At 37.5% G+C, this 23,988-nt stretch overlaps 1 protein-coding gene across 1 annotated transcript in view; it reads left to right on the forward strand.

Annotated features, from left to right (window-relative positions):
* The window catches only part of Adam23 (ADAM metallopeptidase domain 23), a gene marked incomplete at its 5' end in the record, with an annotated part of 163,860 nt that overhangs the window by 64,620 nt on the left and 75,252 nt on the right, over positions 1–23,988 (forward strand). Inside the window, one exon of the mRNA XM_013016539.1 lies at positions 17,061–17,124. Within this exon, the coding sequence (XP_012871993.1) occupies positions 17,061–17,124 (64 nt within the window). The remainder of the gene's footprint in view (positions 1–17,060; positions 17,125–23,988) is intronic.

Raw genomic sequence — 23,988 nt, forward strand, 5'->3', positions numbered from 1 at the left:
AAACAAAGGAGGAGGCTGCCATGCTTGGTAAGAAATATACGCATTATCCTGCCCATGTAATTGTAACCCCTCTGTACAGTATGTTCACAAATATAATAAAATTAAATTAAAAAAAACCTGCTAAAGATCATTGCTGTAAATCATTTAAAAAGAAATGTTTCAACTAGATAATCTACCTGAAAGAAAATTAATACACAAATACTTCTTCCATTGTCCTTCATGCTCACCACCTGTTAGTTACAATGTTCCTTGTACATTGCTGAGGTCTGTAAGACTTGCATTTTTTTTCATTAGGCACAATTCACATAATAAATGTTTCTTACTTAAAATAACATAAAAAAAACCTGCCCTTGGTCCCTTTATGATGACTTCTCCATTTTCCTTTTAAAAAACGAAATTAATTTATGTGTGTATTTCTTACCGGAATTAGCTGAAAAGTAGATTAGCCAAGGTAGATTTTTTAGTATTTTATATGTTCATTTCTAAGTAAATATTTGTTTATTGCCCATACACTTCAAGAATCACTTGGCATGATGTTTTGAGTGCTGTTTCCCTTGGGGCTTTGCAGAAATGATTCCACTGTTCCTCAGCTTGAGAATTGCTCTGAATGAGTCTGAGGCAACCTAGTTTTTCCTCTTTAGTGAGCTAATTTTCCACTTCAGATCATGCTATCATTCTTCCTTATCCCTAAGTTTGCCAGATTAATAACACCACTCATGTTAATGATGCTTTATCCATTTTCCTAAGAATATGGTTTGCCTTTTAGAGTTGTAAATTCATATCTTTCTTGATTTTAGGAGAGCTGTGTTTCTGATGTGTGTGTGTGTGTGTATAAAATCTCTTTTCTCTTCCCTGTAGTTTTTTTTAATATGTTTTTATTGTAAAAATACTGTACAGAGGGGTTACAGTTACATGAGTAAGGTAATGAGTACATTTCCTACCAAGCATTGTTACCTTCTCCTTTGTTTTTCCCTTACCATCTCTTCCTTCCCCCTTCCCCAACTTTTCCCTCCTCCCCCCAAGTTGTAAAGTTCATTTTCAACATAGTGTCATGAGCATCTCATTGTTATAATGAGTCAACCTGTATTCTTATTTAGGCATTTTGTTATTTCCCTTCCCCTACCCAAATTATAACAATGCATATACAAGATGCAGGGCATGGAATCAAATACAGGGAAAACAGGTTATACTGTGGGGGAAGAGCATACAAAAGAAACAAAAAAATCATATAGTACATTATAAATACGTTAAAAACAATAGCAAGAAAGAAAAAACCACTTGTGTCCCTATCTTGGGGTTCATTTCACTTAACATCATCTTATGTGGACATATGTACACAGCTTTTGACCTTTCCTGCTTGTCCTAGACATATACTAGTTATTGCAAATAAGGGAAATCATGGGACTTATGTTTCTTTGGGTCTGGCTTACTTCACTTAATATAAGTTTTTCCAATTCTTTCCATTTCCTAACAAATTCTTCCCTGTGTTTTAATGTTTTATTCAGGAATATCAGTGATGTGTCTTACTTGTCCATGATCTCTGTATTGTTTTATCATTTATTCCTAACTATGCTTTTCCCCCTATTAGTGTTTTTAGTTTTATTTTGCATCATTATAATATTTATTTTTACTTCATTTTCCTTTCTGGTCTGCATTACAGCTTCTGTTTCATCTTCTTTTATGATATTTCTTTGAGGTTTTTTTTTAAGAGGTTCTTTCTATAATTTCTTTGAGGCCAGAGTATTTGAACATTTCCTCTCTTTTTCTGTGATGCTTATCCTTCATCTTCCCTGGACTTTGGCACTTGCCTTTTTGCTTCCCTCATACCTGTGCTGAAGCCCCTGTTCTCTCCTTTTCTTTGTTATGATTCATCTGTACATTGAGACAGCTATTTGCTGAAGCAAAGGGTTTAGAAGAGAGTCAGGGAGATAAGAAGAGAAGAATAAGCCATAGCAACTCAGCTTACTGAGGCTTTGTTGCTTTGTCACTCTTAATCAGTCCGGTATTGTCCTCCTTAGAGAGGTGCATCTGTCACTCAGAGTGACCGGGTCAGTGGAGCTTATGGTACAGCCTCCTTGGAGCTCTGTATGGTGAGCAGGTGTTTCCTCCCACTGTCTCTCATGTCACTCTGAAGAGTCTCCTGACCTGTTTAGTTTCTGGGGAGGTATGTGTTGGCTTAGACTTCATAGTATTTAGTTTCATAGTTTTTAGCAGCTTGAAATTAGAGTCAATTTTTTTTAAACGGGTAAGGTGAATGTAGTATCTTTTCACTTTTTTTAACCCTTTTTAATTCTTCTGTTGGTATTTATGAGAAAATTAGTTGTGATAAGGAATCTCAGGTATCTATGTGGAAACAATGAATGGTAATCTGAAGAAATAAGAAAGGAAGCATTTTAAGCCTTTTTAAGTCTTTTGACCATCCTGTATTTTTCCTATGTATAGCACAATGTGACTTAATAGCTGTAAGGCGATTCTAGTATTATGGTGTCTAGAACCCAGATTTGTATGTTTGTTACCTGTGGTTAAGAGATAAGAGCTCAAAAAATTTTTTTTCATAGAAGTAAGAGAGCAGCAGGTGGTCACAGAGGCTAGAAAGATTAAGAAGTAGGGGAGAAAAGGGAAATTGAATAACAGATACACAAACCAAAACAAAAAAGTTCCACAGGAGGAATAAGTCCCCAAGTTCTATAGCACAGGAAAGTGACAAGTGTTTACAAAAATTTATTATTATATATTTTAGAAAAAATTGGCAGAGAAGAATTTGGAGGAATCCATTACTGACAGATGATAAATGGTGGGTTAGGTTGTAGTTTAGTAATAAAGTGCTTACCTTACCAAGTAGGAGGCCCTGAGTTCAATCCCCAGTACCAAAAAAGAAAAAAAATAGATAAATGTTTAAGGAGAGAAATAATTTAATGCTAACCGCCTTGATTTTATCACTATACATTATAAAGACATATCATTGTTATACTGTACCACATAAGATAGGTAATGTTACATCAACTAAAAAGTAAATATAAAAATTTAAAGTTATCTTTCAGTTTCTTAGAGAAGCTATTTAGTATCCTCTTAAAGGAAGAACAAACTAAAAGTTCTTCTCTAGTTAAGAATTGTAAGAATGAATAATCAAGCATGAAGCACAGAGTAAGGGGGAAAAGATTCATTTTGTTATTTTCACTCGTCCTTTCTGATTTTGGATGGCAATTTAGAGTGGGTGTTTAAATCATTAGCCATTTCAAAAATGTCTTCTGGTTTCAGATATTATTAATCATCTGAAAAGGCTATTAAGTGCCATTACATGGCCTTAGGATTAAAAAAATTATGTATAAAATTAGAGCAATTTATAATACTGATCTGACCCTCTGATTATGCATGTAAAAACACTCCTAGAGCAACCCTCTTCAGAATTATCAGATGTTCTACATATTCTAGCTCTGTAATATTTGTCTTTGGTGAAAAAGCAGGAACTCTGAAAAAAGACTCTTATGTAGGTTGAGCAAGACATTGCATAAATCACCTGCATGAATGAGGGCACCCTAGTGCAGGCTTGGCCAGGCCTCCCTTTTCCTGTTGGTGTTGCTATCTTTATTTTCCACCTTCCTTCCCACTGCTACATCCCTGAACACACTGAAGAAAGTAGGTTTGAGGAAGGGAAGACATTTGTTATCTATGAATGCAGGAATATGTTCTTAAAGGATTATCAAAACAACAACATTGTATTTTCTAACAGTAATAGCTTTGCCATTGTGTGTGTGTGTGTGTGTGTGTGTGTGTGTGTTAAAGTGACTTGAACTCAGGGCCTAGATGGTGTCCCTTTGCTTTTTTGCTCAAGGCTGGCTGATGCTGTATTGAGCCACACCTCTACTTCAGCTTATTTTTTTGGTGGTTAATTCACAGACTTTCCTGCTGGGGTTGACCTTGAACCTCAATCCTCAACTGGTCCTCAGCTTGTGCTTTTTCTAAAAAATGAAATTTAAGTTATTCTTTTTTCAAGTGAAGGGTAAAGAATTATTATTACTTGATTTTTTTTTGAAACTCATTTGGCCATGGCAGAATTTACAGTAAGGTTTGCTTACGTAACACCACACCCAGTCTTCCCTCTTCTGGAACCATCCAGGGAAAACCAGTGTGAGGAGGGATTTTGCTCATGTAACGTCTTTAATTCTCTGCTCTTTCAGCTCTATAGTATCAAGTCAGATATAGTTCAAAACCTGTCTGGTTTGTTATTTTCAAGATATTTCCAACTTTTTTTTTTTGGTCATACTTTGCTATCCTCCAAGAACTTCTTTTCCTTTCCAAGTTTTTGTCTTAACAGAAATGGACTCCTACGTGCACACTGGTGTCTAAAAGTGTCCCATGAGGCCTGTTATTTTTAGAGAAGGAGAAAGTTGCCTTTTGTTCTCTGTGCTTTTCACCTCCCACGTGTTCTTTAGAGTTTTTCCCCTCTGGTCTTAGTAGTGACAGCTTTCTAATTCCAGATCCTTTTCCCATGGTCTACTTCTGGCTCAATTTGTCTCATGCTCAAAATTCTTAATGTCAGTATTGGACAAGGCTTTTCAGTTTCTATTATCTATAGATAATAGATGTGACTTAGTAAAGTTATGAATATATGATAATAAATGTGATTCAGTAAAGTTATGAAATGATGAAATGTACACATAAACACTATATTTATACAGTTTAAATAATAATAATATATAATAATAATAATACATAGAATTCATCTGTAGCATCGTCCAGGTTGACAAATAGACAGTTCCTAATGTCCTGGAAGCTTTAAATTGTTACCTTGTGCCTAGAGTAACTGTGCGGCCTGAAGCTTAGGTAAGATATATGAGAACTTTTATATTCTCTACCCCCCCAATAAATACCAAATCAAAATAGTGATAAATAGTAATAAATAGGGATTTTTGGTTTTTCTCTTGCATTCTGTAAAGAAACACTTGCTTAGGGTTTGAAGTAGTCTCTTCAGGCTTGCTCTATCAAAATGTCATCAGCTGGGCAGCTTAAAAACCTGACATTTATTTCTTACAGTTCTGGAGGTTGGAAAGTCTAGGGCTAGGTGCTGACAGATTCAGTTGCTAGTCAGGGCCTCTTGTGGCTTGCATTTGACTTATTGTGTCCATGTTGTGCAGAGGAGGAAGAGGGAGGGATAAATCATCTGGAGTCTTTTTTTCTTCATTTGTTTTTGTAGTGCTAGACACCAAACCCAGGGCCTTACCCAGGCCATCTGGTCTCTCTCCTTGTAAGTCTGGTTATCCCATCCTGAAGACTTAAACTAATTACCTCCCAGAGGCCCCAACTCCTAAAGCCATTGCACTGGGGGATAGTACTTCAAAATGAATTGCGGGGTGGGGGTACTGACTGTTCATGAGAACATTCTTGAAGGGTTTCAGCTGTTCTTGCTGTCTTACTGCTTCAGTTTGCATATGATTTGTTTGTGTCCCCCATGAATCCATATAATTAAAGCCTTCTTCCCCAGGGTGGTGCTATTAAGAGGTGGTCGAATCTTTGGGAGATGGGAACTCGTGAGAGGTGTTTAGGTCATGGGGTGTACATAATCTTGGAAGGAACTATGGGACCCCATTTTTTCTCTCTGACGTCCCGTTTGGCAATGTAAGCTCTTCTAGATATCTTGGCCTTGGCCATGATGTGACTGCTTGCCCTGCTATGCTCTTCCAACATTGCAATTCACCATCTGCCCTGGGCCCCTTGCCAGAGCCAGATTCTGTCTGTACTGTACTGTTCAGACTCTTCAGCCTCCAAAACTGGGAGCTAAATAAGTTTTTCTCTTTATGAAGTTAACTGCCTTGGGTATTTTGTTATAACAATGCAAAGCTGACCAATACACTTATTGCCATGTAAAAAGGAGATTAAACATGCATAATGCAAGTATTTAGTGGGCTGACCTATGCATCCTTTTACCTGATGTTACGTTTAGATATTTCCTGTTTTGTCCTCTTGGTTTGAAGGTAAACAGCTTTTTTTTTTTTAAACCTCATTGACTCTTTCATAACTCTGCCCAGGAGCCTCTCATATTCCTCTTTCTAGAGGTGCTATCTTGCCTTATCTTTTGTATTTTTCTGGGCTTGTTGATGTGTCAATTGATCATCAATGAAGCTCTAGTAGGATGTGATGGTTGCTTCTAGGAGATGATTGTAAGAGCTGTGGCTATGCTGCACTGTGGTACCTGCTGTTTCTTCAAGATGGCAGTTTGGGCTATCTTCTTTTCTTCTGGTTACAGGCTGATCTGATCTGTAGCTTCTGTAGGCATTTCAATTCCTGACTACTCATTTGGCCCAGACTTTTGGCTTTACCAGGCTACTGGCTTTTGGATTTTTCCTGAAGCAGTCCATTCTGTTTTCTAGCCCTATCTTATGTTACCAATATTGACATGGCTTTTTTGGATGTGAAGCAAGTCATTTAGGATTCTTCTCTATACATATCATCTCCAATCCTAACCACTAAGGGTTCTGGAATTTACTGTGTTGATACTTAGTAAATTCATCACTGCGGATCACATACAGTTAATGTTAGAATTTCTACCATGGTTCTAAAAATGTCTGATTTTAAGATCCAACTAAAAATAGACCCCCTGAAAGACCTAAATAGAATAGTTTCTCCTTTTTTCTGTGTCAGTCTTTCTGAGATTTGGCTGCTTCTAGAATCTTATAAGGGTCTTACTTTTGATCTAGACATTGAGAGGCACTTGGTGAATGTGAGCTTATCTACCTGGACTAAAATTTTAAGACAATTTATTGAAAGTTGTCTGGCTAGAGAGGAAAAAAAAACAGTTTTAGACATCATCTTAAAACTCTGATTCATGGATCTGTTGTTCTGCATTTTAAAAAACTACCACTGATTTGATTTTCTTACAGGCTCATCACATATACATTAACATAGAAGGAATGTGTCTGCTTATAAATTATTTTAAGAGCATCACATGAAAATAATGATCTGAATAGCTTTTAAAAGATAAAACCTCAGTTTTAATATTATTCAAAATGTCTAGACTCTATAATTAGACTAGAATAGATTAAATTACTCACCCCTAACTACTATTTTATATATGTCTTTCAAAATGACACTGTCAGCAGATTTGCTTATTATAAGATACTTTTCCAGGAGGAATATTAATTTTTGCCTATTGTACTTGATTTAGTGCCTCTATGATAAAGCATATTAATATGGCTCTAAGGTTCTTGATTTATCTTACACAATTAAGTAATGGTTTTGTGATTGTGTTGTCTAATTTTTCAGCATGCCAGATCTTGATCATAAGCTCTTAGATTAGTGCCTATGTAAAAGGGTGTTTTTTTTTGTTAATTTATTAATCCATTCTATAGAACAGGTATCATATATCTTGGATTTTGAAATATTCTCTTTTGCTTGAGGTATACAGAAATATGTAGAATTAGAAAAAATATGTAGTAAGCACTGCCTAGTATTTAGCAAGACGAAAGGAACTGTCCTTTCAGCACTTCTGGAGAAGGTGGGCCATTGCCGCAGTGGACATCAGCTGACTGATAGTTTGTATTAGCTAGATGGGATGTATGTTAGCAGTGTCCAGCTTCCAATGTAGCAGGTTACATATAGGAAGGAGATGTTGACAATCCTATTTATGTATGGGAAGTTTCCTCAGAGATCTTGTTCCTTGACATTCTCATTTTTATTTGGTAAGGGCGAAAGCTAGCTCACAGTGTGAGGGACTTAGCTGTGGGTCACGGAGACAGTCAACTCCTGATGTCTGTAAATTCAGATGACTGAGGCATGGCAATGAAACTAATGAAAAACCTCCCGACAGCATGCTAGTAACTGCACTGAACCTGCAAGTCCAGGCCTTGGATGAATTCCCCTTTCTGAGGAGACTACAAACAAATGGCAGCTTTTAAAAATGGATTCTATAATTTTCACAAGTCTATTAGCATGTTTTTATTTTGAAACAGCACATAATTTGGATAAATAAAATTATCATTAGTTGGAGAAATTAGTTGTGGTTTAGATAAATTGTGACTTTTAAAAAACGTAATTTAATCCCCAGTGAATAATTCTGTGAAGTTATGAAGTGTACTCAAGGTCCTAAGTGATTAACAAAAAACAGATGATTGTTTTGTATATTATTTTGTATTTGTGTAAGGAAATCCTTAAAGGGCTGGGAAGGTGGCTCAGCAGTAGAGTGCTTGCCTTGCTCCATGAGGCCCTGAGTTCGATTCCTCAGCACCATATAAGCAGAAAAAGCCGGAAGTGGTGCTATGGCTAAAGTGGTAGAATGCTAGCCTTGAGCTGAAGAGCTGAGTGATAGCACCGGAAGTGGTGCTATGGCTAAAGTGGTAGAATGCTAGCCTTGAGCTGAAGAGCTGAGTGATAGCGCCCAGGCCCAGAGTTCAGGCCCCATGACCAACAAAAAAGAAAAGAAAAAAAAGAAATCCTTAAAAAGTCATCTTCTTCCTTTTCTTCTTCATTTTTGCTTCTTTTTAGTGTGTTACATTTTTATCTACTATAAAGGCTTGATATTACTGCCAGAAACATGTTTTACGTTATGAGCTTTTTAAGGACAATTTAGGATCCTGATTGTCATCTTCATACATCCCAGTGGTTATGACTGGATAGAACACTTTTTTCTGAGTACAGAGAAATCCACAGAGGTAGCTTCAAATGACTTTTTCTGGATTTGTCCATAGTCAGTGTGTTGAGGACTTGTTCTGTAGAGATTGGGGGATCTCAGGTTAGCCAGCTGATACCATGCAGGCTCAGGTTGGAGCAGTGTAGCATAGTTTGAGAGTTAGGCTCTTAGATATGCCAAAAAAAGGAAGAGCACACACAAGAGACAGCTGTGGTTGTTCTACAAGAATGTTACTCTATTAAACAGCATAAAACAGCGAAGTGCGACAAGCATCTGCCTAACAAATTTTGTATATATGTATATGTATATAGTGTGCATATATGTATATGCAGTATATACATACGTATCTATATCTATCTATACATAGCTATTCATATAGATGTATATATACTGCATATACATATATACGCACATATTTATATATACATATATTCACTAATTTGATACATATATATGTTCTACAAATAAATATTATCAAAAAATTTTGGCAAAAGTTAATGATTAATCTTTGTTAATCTTTTTCTCCCTGTTTATCTTTTTTCTTTCTTAACCTGGTCATCCGCTGTTAATTGAATGAGTGAAGGAGCGTGAAGCCACAGGTTCACATATGTGGAAGGACTCTTCCTAGTGTCTTTGCTGGTTTCTTGCCACTCTCTCCTGCTGATGACATTAATTACTTTGCTGATGGCTCTAACTGACCCAGTAAAAGAACCTTATCTGGGTTTAGCCCTGCCCAGGCAGCTTCTGTGGACACAGAATGCACCGCTTGCTTTCAGCTTTTATAAATAGCCTTCCTAGTCTGAGCTCCTGTCTTTTCCTTTGAAAATTCCAAGTCCTTCTTAAGTCTGTATACTGTCTGGTTCCAAACTTGCCTTTGTAAAACTATATCCTCCCTGCCCAGTCCCAATCAATGATGACCTGTCTAAACTGTGCTTTTAGCTTGTCTTGAATGTCTCCCTGCTTGTACATACTCTGTGTGTTTGGATACACTGGCCCCTGTTTCTAGGATCAGCTCTTTCCTACCCATAGAACCTGCTTAACCCCTCCTTCTTCACCAGCAGTTCTGATCATGATACGTGGTTGAATTTATTTTCCTCTTGAGGGCTGTTTGATTATCTTTTATTTATCTTGTTATGGTACATGTTGCCATATCTCATTTTAGTGTTGAGATTATACCACCTTAAGTTTCTCTTTCTGTCCTTGCCTAGTCCCTCTGTTATAAGAAAACTCCAAGTCCCTGAGTTGAGGCGATTCAGAGCAGTGCCTAGGGATGCAGTACTTGGTTGATGGTCATATTGTGAATGTGTGTGGTTCCTTGCCTTTCCTGGTCCTGAAATTCATCATTAAATTAATAATTCTTTATTAAAGGAGCTATGCGTCTCTTCTTTCAAGAAGTGTATTTTGTACTGTTGTTTCTTCTTAAAAAGGGAACATATTCATTGTAAAATCTCAGGACACAAGATTAAAAAACGATTAAATTTTTATAGTATGTATGAGTGTGCACATAGTAGATATCAGTGTACACATAAACTATGTTAAAAATTACCAATAGTATACTCCCATGCATTTTCACTCCTTGTATTATGTATAAATAACTTTACAAGTGTTTATAAAAGTACACATAAAGCTGGTGTGTGTGGTGTGGTGGTGGTGATGTGTGTGTGTGTGTGAGAGAGAGAAAAAGAGAAAGATTTTTTTAAAGCAAGGATTTATTTTAGTACAACAGGGTGAAGTAGGGAGATAGGGAGAAGAGACAGAAACATTTTCTGTTCTCTTTGTGGGAAATAGGAGTTAAAGACTCAAAGTGGTGATTCCTATGTCCAGCCTTCATACTAAGAAAGAGCTTCTGCCTAGCTTTTTTTTCTCAGGAAGTCTTCATGGATAGAATTTGTAGATGAAGAATGAACCTGCTTCCGGGACTTTGCTACTTAGAATGCCAATTTTCCTGAATCGTTGCCAGCATTGCTAGTATTATTCATTTTTATTTTTTAAACTGATGGGGAGAAATGGTCACTTAGGTTATTTTATTTTATTTTATTTGTCGGTCATGGGGCTTGAACTCTGGGCCTGAGCGCTGTCCCTTATCTCTTCAGTTCAAGGCTAGCTCTCTACCACTTGAGCTACTGCACCACTTCCGGTTTTCTGGTGTTTTTTTTTATTGGAGATAGAGTTTCACAGACTTTCCTGCCCTGGCTGGCTTTGAACCTTGATCCTCAGATCTCAGCCTCCTGAGTAGCTAGGATTACAGGCGTGAGCCACCAGTGCCCGGTGGTTATTTTAATTTTAATTTATTAATAAACAACCTCATTCTGGTCCTAAGGCTTGAATTCAGGCCTGGGCTCTGTTCCTGAGCTTCTTTGTTCAGGCTAGTACTTTATTACTTGAGCCACAGCTTCACTTCCAGCTTGTTTTGGTGATTGATCAGCAATAAGAGTCTCATGGACTTTCCTCCCCTGGCTGGCTTAAAACCATGATCCTCAGATCTCATCCTCCTGAGTAGCTAAGATTACAGACATGAGCCACTAGCACACAGCTTATAAGTATATTTTTTATGACTGATTATTTCTTGTTTTTCTTTTCTTTTCTTTTCTTTCTTCCTTTTTCTTTCTTTCTTTCATAGGGCTTAAACTCTGGGCCTGGGTGCTGTCCTTCAGCTCTTCAGCTCAAGGCTAGCTTGAGCCACAGCATCACTTCTGGTTTTCTGAGTGGTTTATTGGAGATAGAGTCTCACAGACTTTCCTGCCCAGGCTGGCTTTGATCCTCAGATCTCAACCTCCTGAGTAGCTAGGATTACAGGTGTGAGCCACCAGCACCTGGCTTGTTTTTCTTATAAATACCACTTGCTAACCGATTGCACAACTGGAGCTCCTGGCTTGTTTTTCTTTTTTTTTTTTTCTGGTCGTGGAGCCTGAACTCTGGGCCTGGGCGCTGTCCCTCAGCTCTTCAGCTCAAGGCTAGCACTCTACCACTTGAGCCACAGCGCCACTTCCGGGTTTTTTCTTTTTGCTTATGTGGTGCTGAGGAATCAAACCCAGGGCCTCAGGCAAGCAAGGCAAGCACTCTACCACTGAGCCACCTTCCCAGCCCCTGGCTTGTTTTTCTATGAGTTAAACTATGTATGTTCTAGTTTACGAATACCCTTTGTCCACTTTTCTACTTGGGCTGTTTTTTAATAGGTTTTGGTTTTTGTAAGGCTATATTATGGAAAGTAACTCTTAGCTTTTCTGTTATTTTCCAAATATTTCTCAGTTCATTCTGAAATTTTGTTTATGCTATCTACTTGCAGAAACTTACACTTTTTTATGGGAGTCATATTTGAATGCATGAGGAAATTTCCATTGTTTATATATACCATATTTTTTTGATTCATTTGTCCATTAAGGGACATCAGGGCTGATTCTATGCCTTGGCTGTGATAAATAGTGCTGCAGTGAACGTGGTTGTGCAGGTGGCCTTACTGTGTCCTACTTAGTAATCTTTTGGACAAATGCTCAAAAGTTTAACTCCTGGATCATAGGGTAGTTCTATGTTTAGTTTTTTGGGGAAAGCTTCATACAGCCTTCCAGAGAGATTGAAACAAGTATGCATTCCCACCCACAATGTACTAGGGTTTTTGTTTTTCTTCAACCCATATCTATGCCATTATCTGTTATTGTGTGTATTCTTGATGATTGTCATTCTAACTGGGATGAGATGGAATCTCAGTGTTGTTTCCATTTGCATTTTCTTATGGCCAGAGATGTTGAACATTTCTTCACATGCCTGCTGGGCAGTTACATTTCTTCTTCTGAGAAGTCTCTCTTTAGCTTGTTTGTCCATTTAATACTCATCAAAAACATCAAAATTTCAATATTATTCTTCACTGAGGTAGAGAAAAAAATCCATAAATTCATATGGAACTACAAAAGGGCTTGAATTGCAAAAACAATTTGGGGCAGTAAAAGTAGTGCTGGATATATAACAATTCAAAACATAGAGTGATAGTAATGAAAACAGCGTGATACTAGCACAAAAATAGACCTGAGTACCAATGGAACAGAACAGAAGACCCAGAAATAAGCCCGCTGATCTATAGCCATCTAATATTTGATAAGGGAGCCAAAAACATAGCCTGGAAGAGAGACAGCCTCTTCGAAAATGTTGCTGGAAAGCTGGATATCCACCTACGGAAAACTGAAACTGGAACCCTGTCTGTCGTCTGGCACCAGTATCAATGCAACATGGATCAAAGACCTCAATGGAATACCTGAAACTGTGAAGCTGTAACAGGAAAGAGTAGGAGAAACATTAGGACTCCTCTGCAGAGGCAGGAACTTTCTTTGTAAAGATATAGAAGCAGAGCAATTCTAAAAGAACTGATAAATGGAGTTACATCAAACAAAAAAAGTTTCTGTACTGTTAAAGACACAGTTAACAAGCTAAAAAAGAAGTCGACAGAATGGGAGATCAAAGCTAATATCTAGACTATACAGAATTATAAGAATACAATTATGAGAATAGAAAAAATACAAGAAATTAGTCCTGTAATTTTTTTTCTCTTTTCTACATTATGGTCAAATACAAGATGACCATTGCTGGAAATAGCTCTCATAGGCAGCTCTTCTCCAAATCCTGTCATAGGAAGCTAAGCTATGTAATCCATCCTGTAGTTGTGCTGTGTAGAGCCTGTGGAGTTCAGGGCTGCTGTGGAAAAGAGAGGTGGGGTGGTCATGCAGAGATTTTAGTGATTGCACAGAAGAACCCATATCTCATAAGATGCAGTCTAGTCTCCCAGCCATCATCTAACTGGGGAGGCTGTTAAAATGTGATCTTGTTGTGCCAGGAAGGCAAAGATGAAGTGGCATTTGGTGGCTACACAACATTATTTCTGTCACAGTTCCCTTCATTGACCTGATTCTTGGGTTGTTTGCTGTGTTTTAATAGTCTTGATGTTCTCTTAAGAGATTAGAAAAAAAATGATGTCCACAAATTCCCTTTAATCAGTCCCCACAAGTTATTAGACTCTTCAGGAGCAAATACTCAAAGGGCCAGTGCACAAAGTAGAAATGTCAATTTATGTTTGCACCCACAAATAGATTGGTATTGGCAGGTTGGAACATTCTGTTTCCAACAGGAAATTCTACTAAGGAACCTAGGGAGCAGATGTGGGGAAAAGGACGCGGAGGCATCTGCTAGGGGGATTGCCAGACAATTCCTGTTGGGCAGATTGGCATATAGAGACAAAAATCACCTGCTCCTTCTCAGCTGGTTGGGGCCAACCAGGACTGTACAATTAACCATTCATTTCAGTGTTACTTGTCCATCATAAAGAACACACTATTTTGGCAACACTTGTAAACTTTTATATTTAATTAGATTACATTTCAGTTGGCATTCAAACATATTCTGGGTTATTACAAATAATATTTAAGGATGAGATGACTTATCTTGTGTATTTATGCTGAATTTGCATAGTTTCAGTTTCAAAAGAGTTGATTCTTCATCCTGTTTTCCCAGAACACAGGTTGGACCTAAAATATAGCAGGCTATTGGTAATGTCTACTCACTCAGCTAATGTTGATCAGGGGTCTACTGTATACTAGACATTGATGCCATGTGCCAAGGACACCATGTTGGTGAAACAGTAGTTGCAGGTTGTGGTCAGACAGAAGGAAAGGAGGTGAATAGATCAAGAATATGTGATATATAATATAATATAATATAATATAATGTGTGTGTGTGTGTGTGTGTGTGTGTGTGTGTGTTTGATGGAAATCTATGCTTCCCTCAGAAAGAATGACACCACCCCATTTGTTAGGAAATGGAAAGACTTGGAGAAAATTATATTGAGTGAAGTAAGCCAGGCCCAAAGAAACGTAGGTCCCATGGTTTTCCTCATTTGCAATAATTAATATACATCTAAGATAATTTTATCAGATGAGCAGCAAAGCTCAAAAGCTATGTACATGTAACCATATAAGATGATGTTAAGTGAAATGAACCCCAAGAATATGGACACAAAAGGTATTCTTTATTGTTGTTTTTATTGTACTATATGAATTTTCTGTTTCCTTTGTATGTTCTTCCTCCTATGGTATATCCCCTTTTGTCACTGTACTTGATTTTTGGTGCCCTGAATCCTGTATATACTTTTATCTAATTTGGGGAGGAGAAGGGAAATAACAAGACACTGAAACAAGGGCACAGGGGATGACCCATTGCAACAATGATACCCACAAGACAGTATATTGGAAATGCACTTCACAATCTCAGGGCTGGGGGGAAGAGTGAGGGAGGTGGGGGAAGGAAGGAATAGTGGGAGAACAACAAAGGGGTGGGGGTAACAATGCTTGACAAGAAATGTACTCTTTACCTTACTCATGTAACTGTAACCCCTCTGTACAGCATCTTTACAATAAAATACATTAAAAAAGAAAAGAAGGTGGAAGAGTGGAATGTCTTGTTAAGAAGGGGCAGGGCTGTGTCCACATTTCACACAGGCTCTCTGAAAAGTAGCAGCTATTTTATTTTTAAAGATTCTTAAATACAGGAGTTACTAGGAATAGGTACAGCCCTGAGTGAAAGTTCCTTAGGATAATTAAAGTGACCTTTATCAGATTTGATTGATGAATGGTTAGAAAGCCATTGTCTGCTCTTCTAATGACAAGCCTGAGTAGTGGTCCAAAATAACCTTGTTTCTAACTCCTAGACATGCTGAGGTGATTGTGTGGTTGAGCATTTTAAAAACATTGAGTCACATGTAGAGAATTACAATTAGGACATAGCTCTGGAAACCATTTGCTCTTGGAGTTGCAGCGTTCCTTGGAGAAATATTAACCAGCAACAACCCTGAACACAAAAAAGGTTCTATGCATATTCGCAGCACTGACAGTTGATGGGAAGAAAGAGCAGTAAAAGCAACTCTGCACTCTGTCAGGTACCCTATGTGTATGGCGTTCTATGTGTATTGCCATTATTATTTTTTTAACCATTGCTTAGGTTTTTAAAAGGTAATGAATAGACATACCATAATTTAGTTTTAAATGGAGAACCATCCATTGATACACATTAAATTCACAACTTCAGTAGAGAAATACATGTAAGTAAAAGCATCTTCATTATTTCTTGGTTGAAAGGCTGTCCTGGGGTGCCTCTGGGCAGCCTGCCAGATAAACCTGGGAGGATCCCCACTGACTGCTGACTAGCTCTGAGTCACCCGATTTCGTCCTGCCCAAGGAGTCAACATAAATGCATTAGTTGCAGATCTCAAAATGATGCAAAGTCACAGAACCCTCTCATTTTTCAGTTAAATAAACAGTGCCAAGATTTCCTAAGAAGGAAATTGACTATTAGGTAAAATTACAGAAAGTGTGCAGTACTGATCACTGAGTGCTGAGTTCTGGGCTAAGTACTGAATGTTTATGTTTCATACTTTTGATAATCTCCATTTGACAAAGAACTATACTTCCTAGAGAGACTGGGCTAATTTTTAAACTTAATGCTGTTTTCCAAATCTTAGATTCTTTTTTTTTTTTTTTTGGTCGGTCATGGGGCTTGAATTCTAGGCCTGGGCACTGTCCCTCAGCTCTTCAGCTCAAGGCGAGCACTCTACCGCTTGAGCCACAGCGCCACTTCCAGTTTTCTAGTGGTTTTGTTGGAGATTGAGTCTCACGGACTTTCCTTCCCCAGGTTGGCTTTGAACTGCGATCCTCAGATCTCAGCCTCCTGAGTAGCTAGGATTACAGGTGTGAGCCACCAGCGCCTGGATCCAAATCTTAGATTCTTAAACATTATTTTATTTCAGGATTTAGAAACCCTTAGCTTAAGACAAAATCTGGCTGTATTGGTTTTTGTATAGTTTGCACATTGAGGACTTTTTTCCTACATTTTTCAAATGGTTGAAAAAATCCATACAAGAATAATAGTTGATTGCACATTAAAACTGTGTAGAGTTTAAATCCAGTGTCTATAAATAAAGTTTTATTGGAAAACAGCCACAGTTCATGGTTTACAGACTGCCTATGTTTGCTTACATAGTTCAGTAGCAGAGTTGAGTGGTTGTAGGTGGCACCAGCCGTGTGGCTAGAAGAGCCTAAAATATTTACTATCTGGCCTTAATTGAATGCACTTCCCAGCTCTTGTTCTATATTCTTCCTCAATGATTATAGTTGACAGAATTTCAATTATTTAGAGCATAATTGTAGGATTTTTATAGGGCATGTCTCTATTTTGAGTTTAGTTTATCCCATTTTAATTGACATCAACTAGAGGTTGAATTGATAGTTACCTTTAAGTTGCCTATGTCTTATCTTTTTTTTTTTGGTGGAAATTAAAGAATGTTTTGTTATTAAGCAGTGTTTGCAGATCACCTGTTTTTTGTACTCTTTGTGGTTTGACATGCCCCTTACTTCCATTGATTGAGCTGTTTTAAACCTCTACTGTTTTCTTTCCTTTGCAGTGGTTTGCTGTCTTCTGATTATGTGGAGATTCACTATGAAGATGGGAAGCCACAGTACTCTAAGGTATGTTGAAAGTGCTTGGAAATAGTGTAGTATAACTCTACTCGTCACAGAACTGAGCAATGCATACTACATTGTTTTCGGTAAATCACTTCGCCTCCTATACAAGGATGCTATCTACAGTGAGGAGAAATTACTAAAACTTACACATTTTTGAGACAATATTAGAGATTTTATATGTTCAGGACAACAAAGGGATGTTTATTGTTTTGGTTATACATTCAATACCTTAGATACTGGTATAAGCATTACATAATTTTATATCAACACATTAAAGTATAGGTTGAATGTTTCTTATCTGAAATATTTAGAATCAGAAGTGTTTTGGCTTTTGGAATTTTTGGCTTTTTAATATTTGCATGTGTATATAAAATGAGATCTCTTGGGAAGGGGATCCAAGTTCAAACACAAAATTCATTTATGTTTCACATACAATTTACATACATAGCCTGATGGTAAGTTTATACAATATTTTAAATGTGTGCATCAGACACTTTTATGGCATGGAATTCTCTACTTGGGAAAAGCTTTGGAGCATTTTGGATTTCAGGTTTTCATGTCAGAGATGTTCAAGCAGGTTCTCATAGTCACACAATTATAAGACTACATGGATTCTTAGAATGGGTAGCTGTTCAGTGCCCAAGAAGGACAGAAGACAGATCTTGGTAGACCAAGCTGGCTTCAAGCTCACATTCCTCCAGTGATAGGATATTAGGTTCAGCAATTTTTAAATTAATTAATTAATTTATGGTTCTGGGGACTGAACCAAAGGCATAGCTTATGCTAGGCAAAGGCTCTAGCCCTGAGTTACGTCTCCGGGCCTTCTCCCTCTTAACCTTCACAAGGAAGATACTGAGGCAGAGAACCTGCTCAAAGCCATCCAAGGTGGTAAAGGTGACTGGGGTCTGATTTCTTTCACTTGGAGATTAGCTTTCCTTGTGTACATGGAAGATCAGTGAAGGAATATGTTGGCTTTTAATTTTAGCAAGGGAGATTATTATTAAGAGTACCAACATGGTGAAGATGAAAATCTGTAGATTGGCTACAGAAAGAAACTCAGATATGTTGTTGTTAGAGTGCCACTGATTCTAAGCAGTGTTTGTGGACACTGTGAGCCCAGAAGAGGACAAGGGAATAAACAATCTGGGGAAACATCAATAGATTTTTTTTTTTTTTAAGAATGCTGATGAGCATCAGCCTAAAAGTAGCATCTTTCATGTATGGACCTGTTGAGTTGTATTGCAGGGAGCCTGGATTTGCTGTCTGCAGCCTGTCAACATGTGTGTATAGGTGGTATTAAATCATAAACACTGCCCACAGAGCATGGAATTTCCCAGGTTTTCTAATTGTCCAATTAACAGTGGGCATATCAGTAATCTGGAGTGCATTTCAGCTATTGAATCATATGCTGCCGATGAAGCACTTTCACAGATAAATCTCAATATTTGTCAGTTGGCCTTAGGCTGCATCTTGGAGGTTGTCAAATCTCCCTAAAAGTGAATACTCTGGGAAGTGAGCTGCATTGCTATATCGAGCGCGGGAATGAGAATGGCACTTCCTGGCATTTGTACAAACCCACGCTCTCAGCTGGCCAGTGCCCTGAGCACTGCGGATGCTGAGTCATGAGCCTAGAGTAGACTAGACTGCCTGAGAACTTTATAGACTCAGCAAATGGGCCACCTTTACAGCTGCAGTAACCTGATCCAAACTTCTTGCTAAGAAGTTCAATCCACTTTTTTTTTATTTTAAAAAGAAGCTGAATAGCTAATTGGTCTCCAGAGGTCATTTGAGGTCCCTAAAGGAGTCCTTATCATTAATTAGACATTCCAGGCCTCTTACGGTGTGTAACTAAAATTTAACAAAAGATATGTCAACTCTGGCAGAAGCCATTGTGTTCATTGCAGCTTGTTTTTGTTTTTGCCAGTACTGGGGCTTGTACTCAGGGCCTGGGTACTGTTCCTGAGTTTCTTTTGTTCAAGGCTAGCACTCTACAACTTGAGCCACAGTGCCACTTCTAGTTTTTTTTTAATTTTTATTGTGAAAATACTGTACAGAAGGGTTACAATTAGATGGACAAGATAATGAGTACATTTCTTATCAAGCATTGTAGCCTCCTCCTTTGTTTCCCCTTCCCATCCCTTCCCACACTTCCAGTTTTTTATGTTCATGTGGTAATGAGGAATTGAACCCAGTGCTTCATGTATGCCAGGCAAGCACTCTACCATGAAGCCACATTTCCCACCCTACAGCTTGTTTTCAGGTTCATTTCCTTCTGCTCATTGATGACCTATTTTCTCCAAATAACTCATATACTCAAATTTACTTGCTTCATAGATAATTAACAGTAACATCCTATTTTTCTAGTTTTTTTAAAAAAATTGTTGTTGGAGACAGGGTCTTACTATGTGCCCCAGGCTAGCCTTGAACTCTTAATCTTTCTGGGTCAGCCTCCCACAATGGCATGTTCCTAGTACATACTGGTTTGTATGTACTGGTCTGTATTAGTATATACATCCATAAATCCCAAAATGATATGGAACACAAATCTGTAGCAGGATGTTGAAATTCTAGTGACAATATAAATATTTTAGCATGCAGGATTTTGAAATTCTAGTGACACTATAAATATTTTAGCATGTAATTTTTAAAATAAAATTGGTGTGATATTCTTTCATATTTGTTTGTTATAACATTGAAAATATCCCATAGCTACAGACATTTAGCTTGTTCTAATCTTTCCCTACACAAACCATTCTAGGGAAGAACCTGCTAGATACATTCAGAACACATCCTCAATAATCTCTTAAGGATTAATTCTGAGAATTGGATTTTCTGGATCAATGAATTTATACATATTTTTAAGGTTTTTGATGCATGTTGGTACTTTTTTGTTTTGATACATATTGATAGTTTCATTTTTTGCATAAATTCACACTCTCAATATGATTAACATTTGTGTGTATACATATATGGATATGGATATATATCCATATCCATATATGTATGCATATGTATGCATGTAAATAAACTCAGGGTCAGGGCACTGTCCCTGAGCTTTTTGCTCAAGGCTAGTGCTCTACTACTTGAGCCATAACTCTACTTCAAGCTTTTTGACAGTTAATTGGAAATAAGAATCTCATAGACTTCTCTATCTGGGCTGGTTTTGAACCATAATCTTCAGATCTCAGTTCACTGAGTGGCTAAGATTATAAGCGTGGTCCACAAGCACCTGGCTACATACATATTTTTTAAATATACATATACAAGGAAACATTTTTAACCTTACAAAGATAGCCTCCCATGTTGTTTAAGAAACCTTTGCATCGAGTACCAGACATGAAATTTACTATGTAAAAATGACTAAACTTTTGGTTTTATATATACATTATGCAGCCTTTCTTCCAAAGATCTCCAACTGCGCTGTTCATATAACCAGAGCAGAATGGAATCACACTTTGACTTTGGAATTCAATATAGATGCAAACACACTATTCTGGGAGTTAATTCCAAACAAAGTGACATGCATCTACACGCTGAAAAGGGTTGTCTGTGTTTTTCCATTTCACCATTACCAGAGCTTTCCCTAATGCCTACTTCCAGCAAAGAAGAGATTAATGTCTTGGTTTTACTTTTACTGCATTTAAATGGGCTAAAGAGACTCCTTTCCACATAAAACAAATATAGGAGCTGGAGAGGGAAAGCAATAAAGTTTATAATACAGGTGCGCGGACCATTTGATGCGTAGGGATGAACCTTTTTTTCTATCCCATGGAACTTTTATTAGAATTAATGCCTACTGCAGTGTTTTGTACAAAGAGTACCATAAAACAACTTCGTTGATTTTATTTTACTAATTAAAAAATAACTTCCTTATTTTTCTTTTGTTTAAACAAATCTATTGGAGTATAATTTACATGCCATGAAGTAGACAATTAAATTGTTTTTAGTATATTTGCAAAATTGTTCATCCATCGACATAATTAAATTTTATTTGTTGATTAATATTTGGTGGTGCGGGGGTTTAAAGCTTGGTACCTGGGTGTTTCAGTGACTGGAGCTTATAGGCAAGTGCTCCATCTCTTAAGCCATGTTTCTGAAGTCCTTAATTTTAAAACTTTTCACCGACCCTAAAGAACCAACACCACTAGCCATATGTAACTATGAATCTATATTTTTCTTTCTTTTATGTGCTGGTCGTGGGGCTTGATTTCAGCCTGGGTACTGTCTTGGCTTTTTCACTCAAGCCTGGGTCTACCATTTGAACCACAGCTCTACTTCTAACATTTTGGTGGTTCACTGGAGTTAAAAGTCTCCCAAACTTTCCTGACCAGACTGGCATGAACTGTGGTCCTCAGATCTCAGCCTCCTGAGTACTAATCTACTTTTCTGCCTCTATATATTGCCTGTTCTGGTCATAAATGAAATTGAATCATATGTAGTCTTTGTGAACTTTTTTTCCAGTTTTATTGAGGTGTCATTGAAAAATACAAATTTTACATGTAAAAATTGTATATTTAAAATTGTACAACACCTCATGCATTGATACATGTATGGACTGTGCAATGATCACTATGTTTAAGATAATTCATGTACCCACTTTTTGTACTGAAAATGTTTAAAGCTTTTATCCTCCTAGCACATTTGAAGTGCATAATGTGTTGAGTACAGTCCCCCGTAGTACATTCTATCTTTACAATCTAAACTTTGCACCCTCTCACCAGCATCTCTCATTTCCCCCTCACCCTCTTTCCAGGCAACCACCAGTTTGCCATTTGCTTTTATAAGTTGGATTGAGCAGTATTTGTCTCATAGTGCCTAACATTTCATTTACCATGATGTCTACCAGACACATACTAGATGGACATGGCAGGATTTCCTTCTTTTTGTGTGTATTTTCATTTTTATTATTTGTTCATCTGTGGGTTGTTTTGTTGTCTTAGCCACATTGCGTAATGCTGTAGTGAGCATGGCAGTATTGTCATCTTGCCAAGATTTAGATTTAATTCCTGTGTATGTTTAATTTTTTGGTGGTACTCTGTTTTAATTTTCTTTGGTGAGTATTCCATAATAACTGTGCCAATTTATGTCCCAACATTGTACAAATGTTGCTTCTTCTCCATATCCTCTCCAATATTCTTTATCTTTTTTATTCTAGCTGTCTCAGTAGATGTGAGGTGATATCTCAGTGCGGCTTAAATTTGTATTTCTCTAGTGATTAGAGATGTTGAGCACCTTCACACCCCTGTTGGCCATTTTGTATCTTCTTCCAAGGAATATCTATTCAAGTTCTTCACTGTGGTTTAGATCACGTTTTATTTTATTGTCTATGAAATGAGGCTCAAGTACGTTTTGGATATTGCCGTTTTATCAGCAGTGTGGGCTTGCGTAGATGGAGGAAACACATCCATCCCACCTCATTCAACTGTCTCATTCTTTTTAGTCACCATGCTGAGACAATGCACTGTTTTGGCTCATCCTCACTTCTTCCAGTCCCCTTGCTTGCTTTGTCCGGGGCAGGAGAGATGTTCAGCATGTATGTGAGATCTCTTCCTCTTTTTTTGTTTTCATAGGATCCACTTCCATATAGGAAGTGCATTTTCTTTCCAGTATTCTATGCCCCAGGTGGTCTGGTGGCAGCTTCTGTATGTGGGTGAGGTGGCGGGGGGCAGGGAATGGAGGGGACAAGGTGCTTATTGGAAATGCTCAGGTGCCAACATAGGGTTGGAGTATCAGCAGGGGATATTCAATTCCCATCCAGCCCTTTCCTCCAGTGTAGCTTTATCAATGATGGGGAGTTGTTTTAATCTCTTTCACTTCTGTGTTACTCATGCAATTTTAAACTTGGGTGGGTGCCGTTTCACACCCACCAGGGTGGCTTTAATAAAAAAGATGGGTATGAAACAAGTGTAGATGAGACAGTGGAGAGATTAGAATGAGCTCTCAGAGAAAACAATTTTGCAATTTCTGAAAAAGTAGCAGTCATATGACTCAGCAGTTTCACTCCTAAGTATATATCCAAGTGAATTAAAAATGTATGCTCACATAGAATCTGTACATAAATATTCACTGCACCATTATTCACAATAGCCAGACGTGTCGGCAGCCCAAATAAATGTCTTTCTGTTTATGAATGAATAAAAGTGTGATAGATACACATAGTGGAATAGTATTTAGCCTTATGAAAAGCTGACATAGTAGAATAGTATTTAGCCTTATGGATATTTGTAAACATTATGCTAAGTGAAAGAAGCCAGGCACCAAGGAAAATTTTCCAAAAATTTGAAATGTCTAGAATAGGCAATACATAGACACTGATTAGTGGTTGTCTGGAAATGATGGGTTGGAAGAGAAGAGATATAAGGCAAAGACTGCTATTGGATACAGGAGATTTCTTTCTGGGGTAATGAGAGTGTTCTGTAATTAAATGGTGGTAATATCTCATAACTCTGTGAATACACCAAGGACTACTGAGTTACATACTGTAAACAGGTGTATTCTATGCTTGGTCAGTTATGTGTCAGAGCTAAAAAACCTATCAGGTGAGAAGTGGGAGTTTATTTACTTACCTTCTGCAATACTCTTTTAAGATTGGTCTTATTAACTTATACTCATGAATAAGCCATTTCTATTCAGCCATTAAAGATGTCTTTTACATTTATTCATGTTATTGTAAATGGCACCCTTTCTCTCATTGTATTTGTAAACACCGAAGTAAGCTAGATACAGAAAGAAAAGTGCTGCATGATCTCACTTACTGATGGAATCTGAAAGTAGAAGTCAATATGCAGAAACAGAGAGTAGAACACTGATTACCAGAAGTATGCAGGGATGGAGATATGTGGGCAAAAGGGTTGAAAGTTGTAATTG

The sequence above is a fragment of the Dipodomys ordii genome, unplaced genomic scaffold, assembly GCF_000151885.1.
Source record: "Dipodomys ordii isolate 6190 unplaced genomic scaffold, Dord_2.0 Scaffold1, whole genome shotgun sequence".
Taxonomy (NCBI): domain Eukaryota; kingdom Metazoa; phylum Chordata; class Mammalia; order Rodentia; family Heteromyidae; genus Dipodomys; species Dipodomys ordii.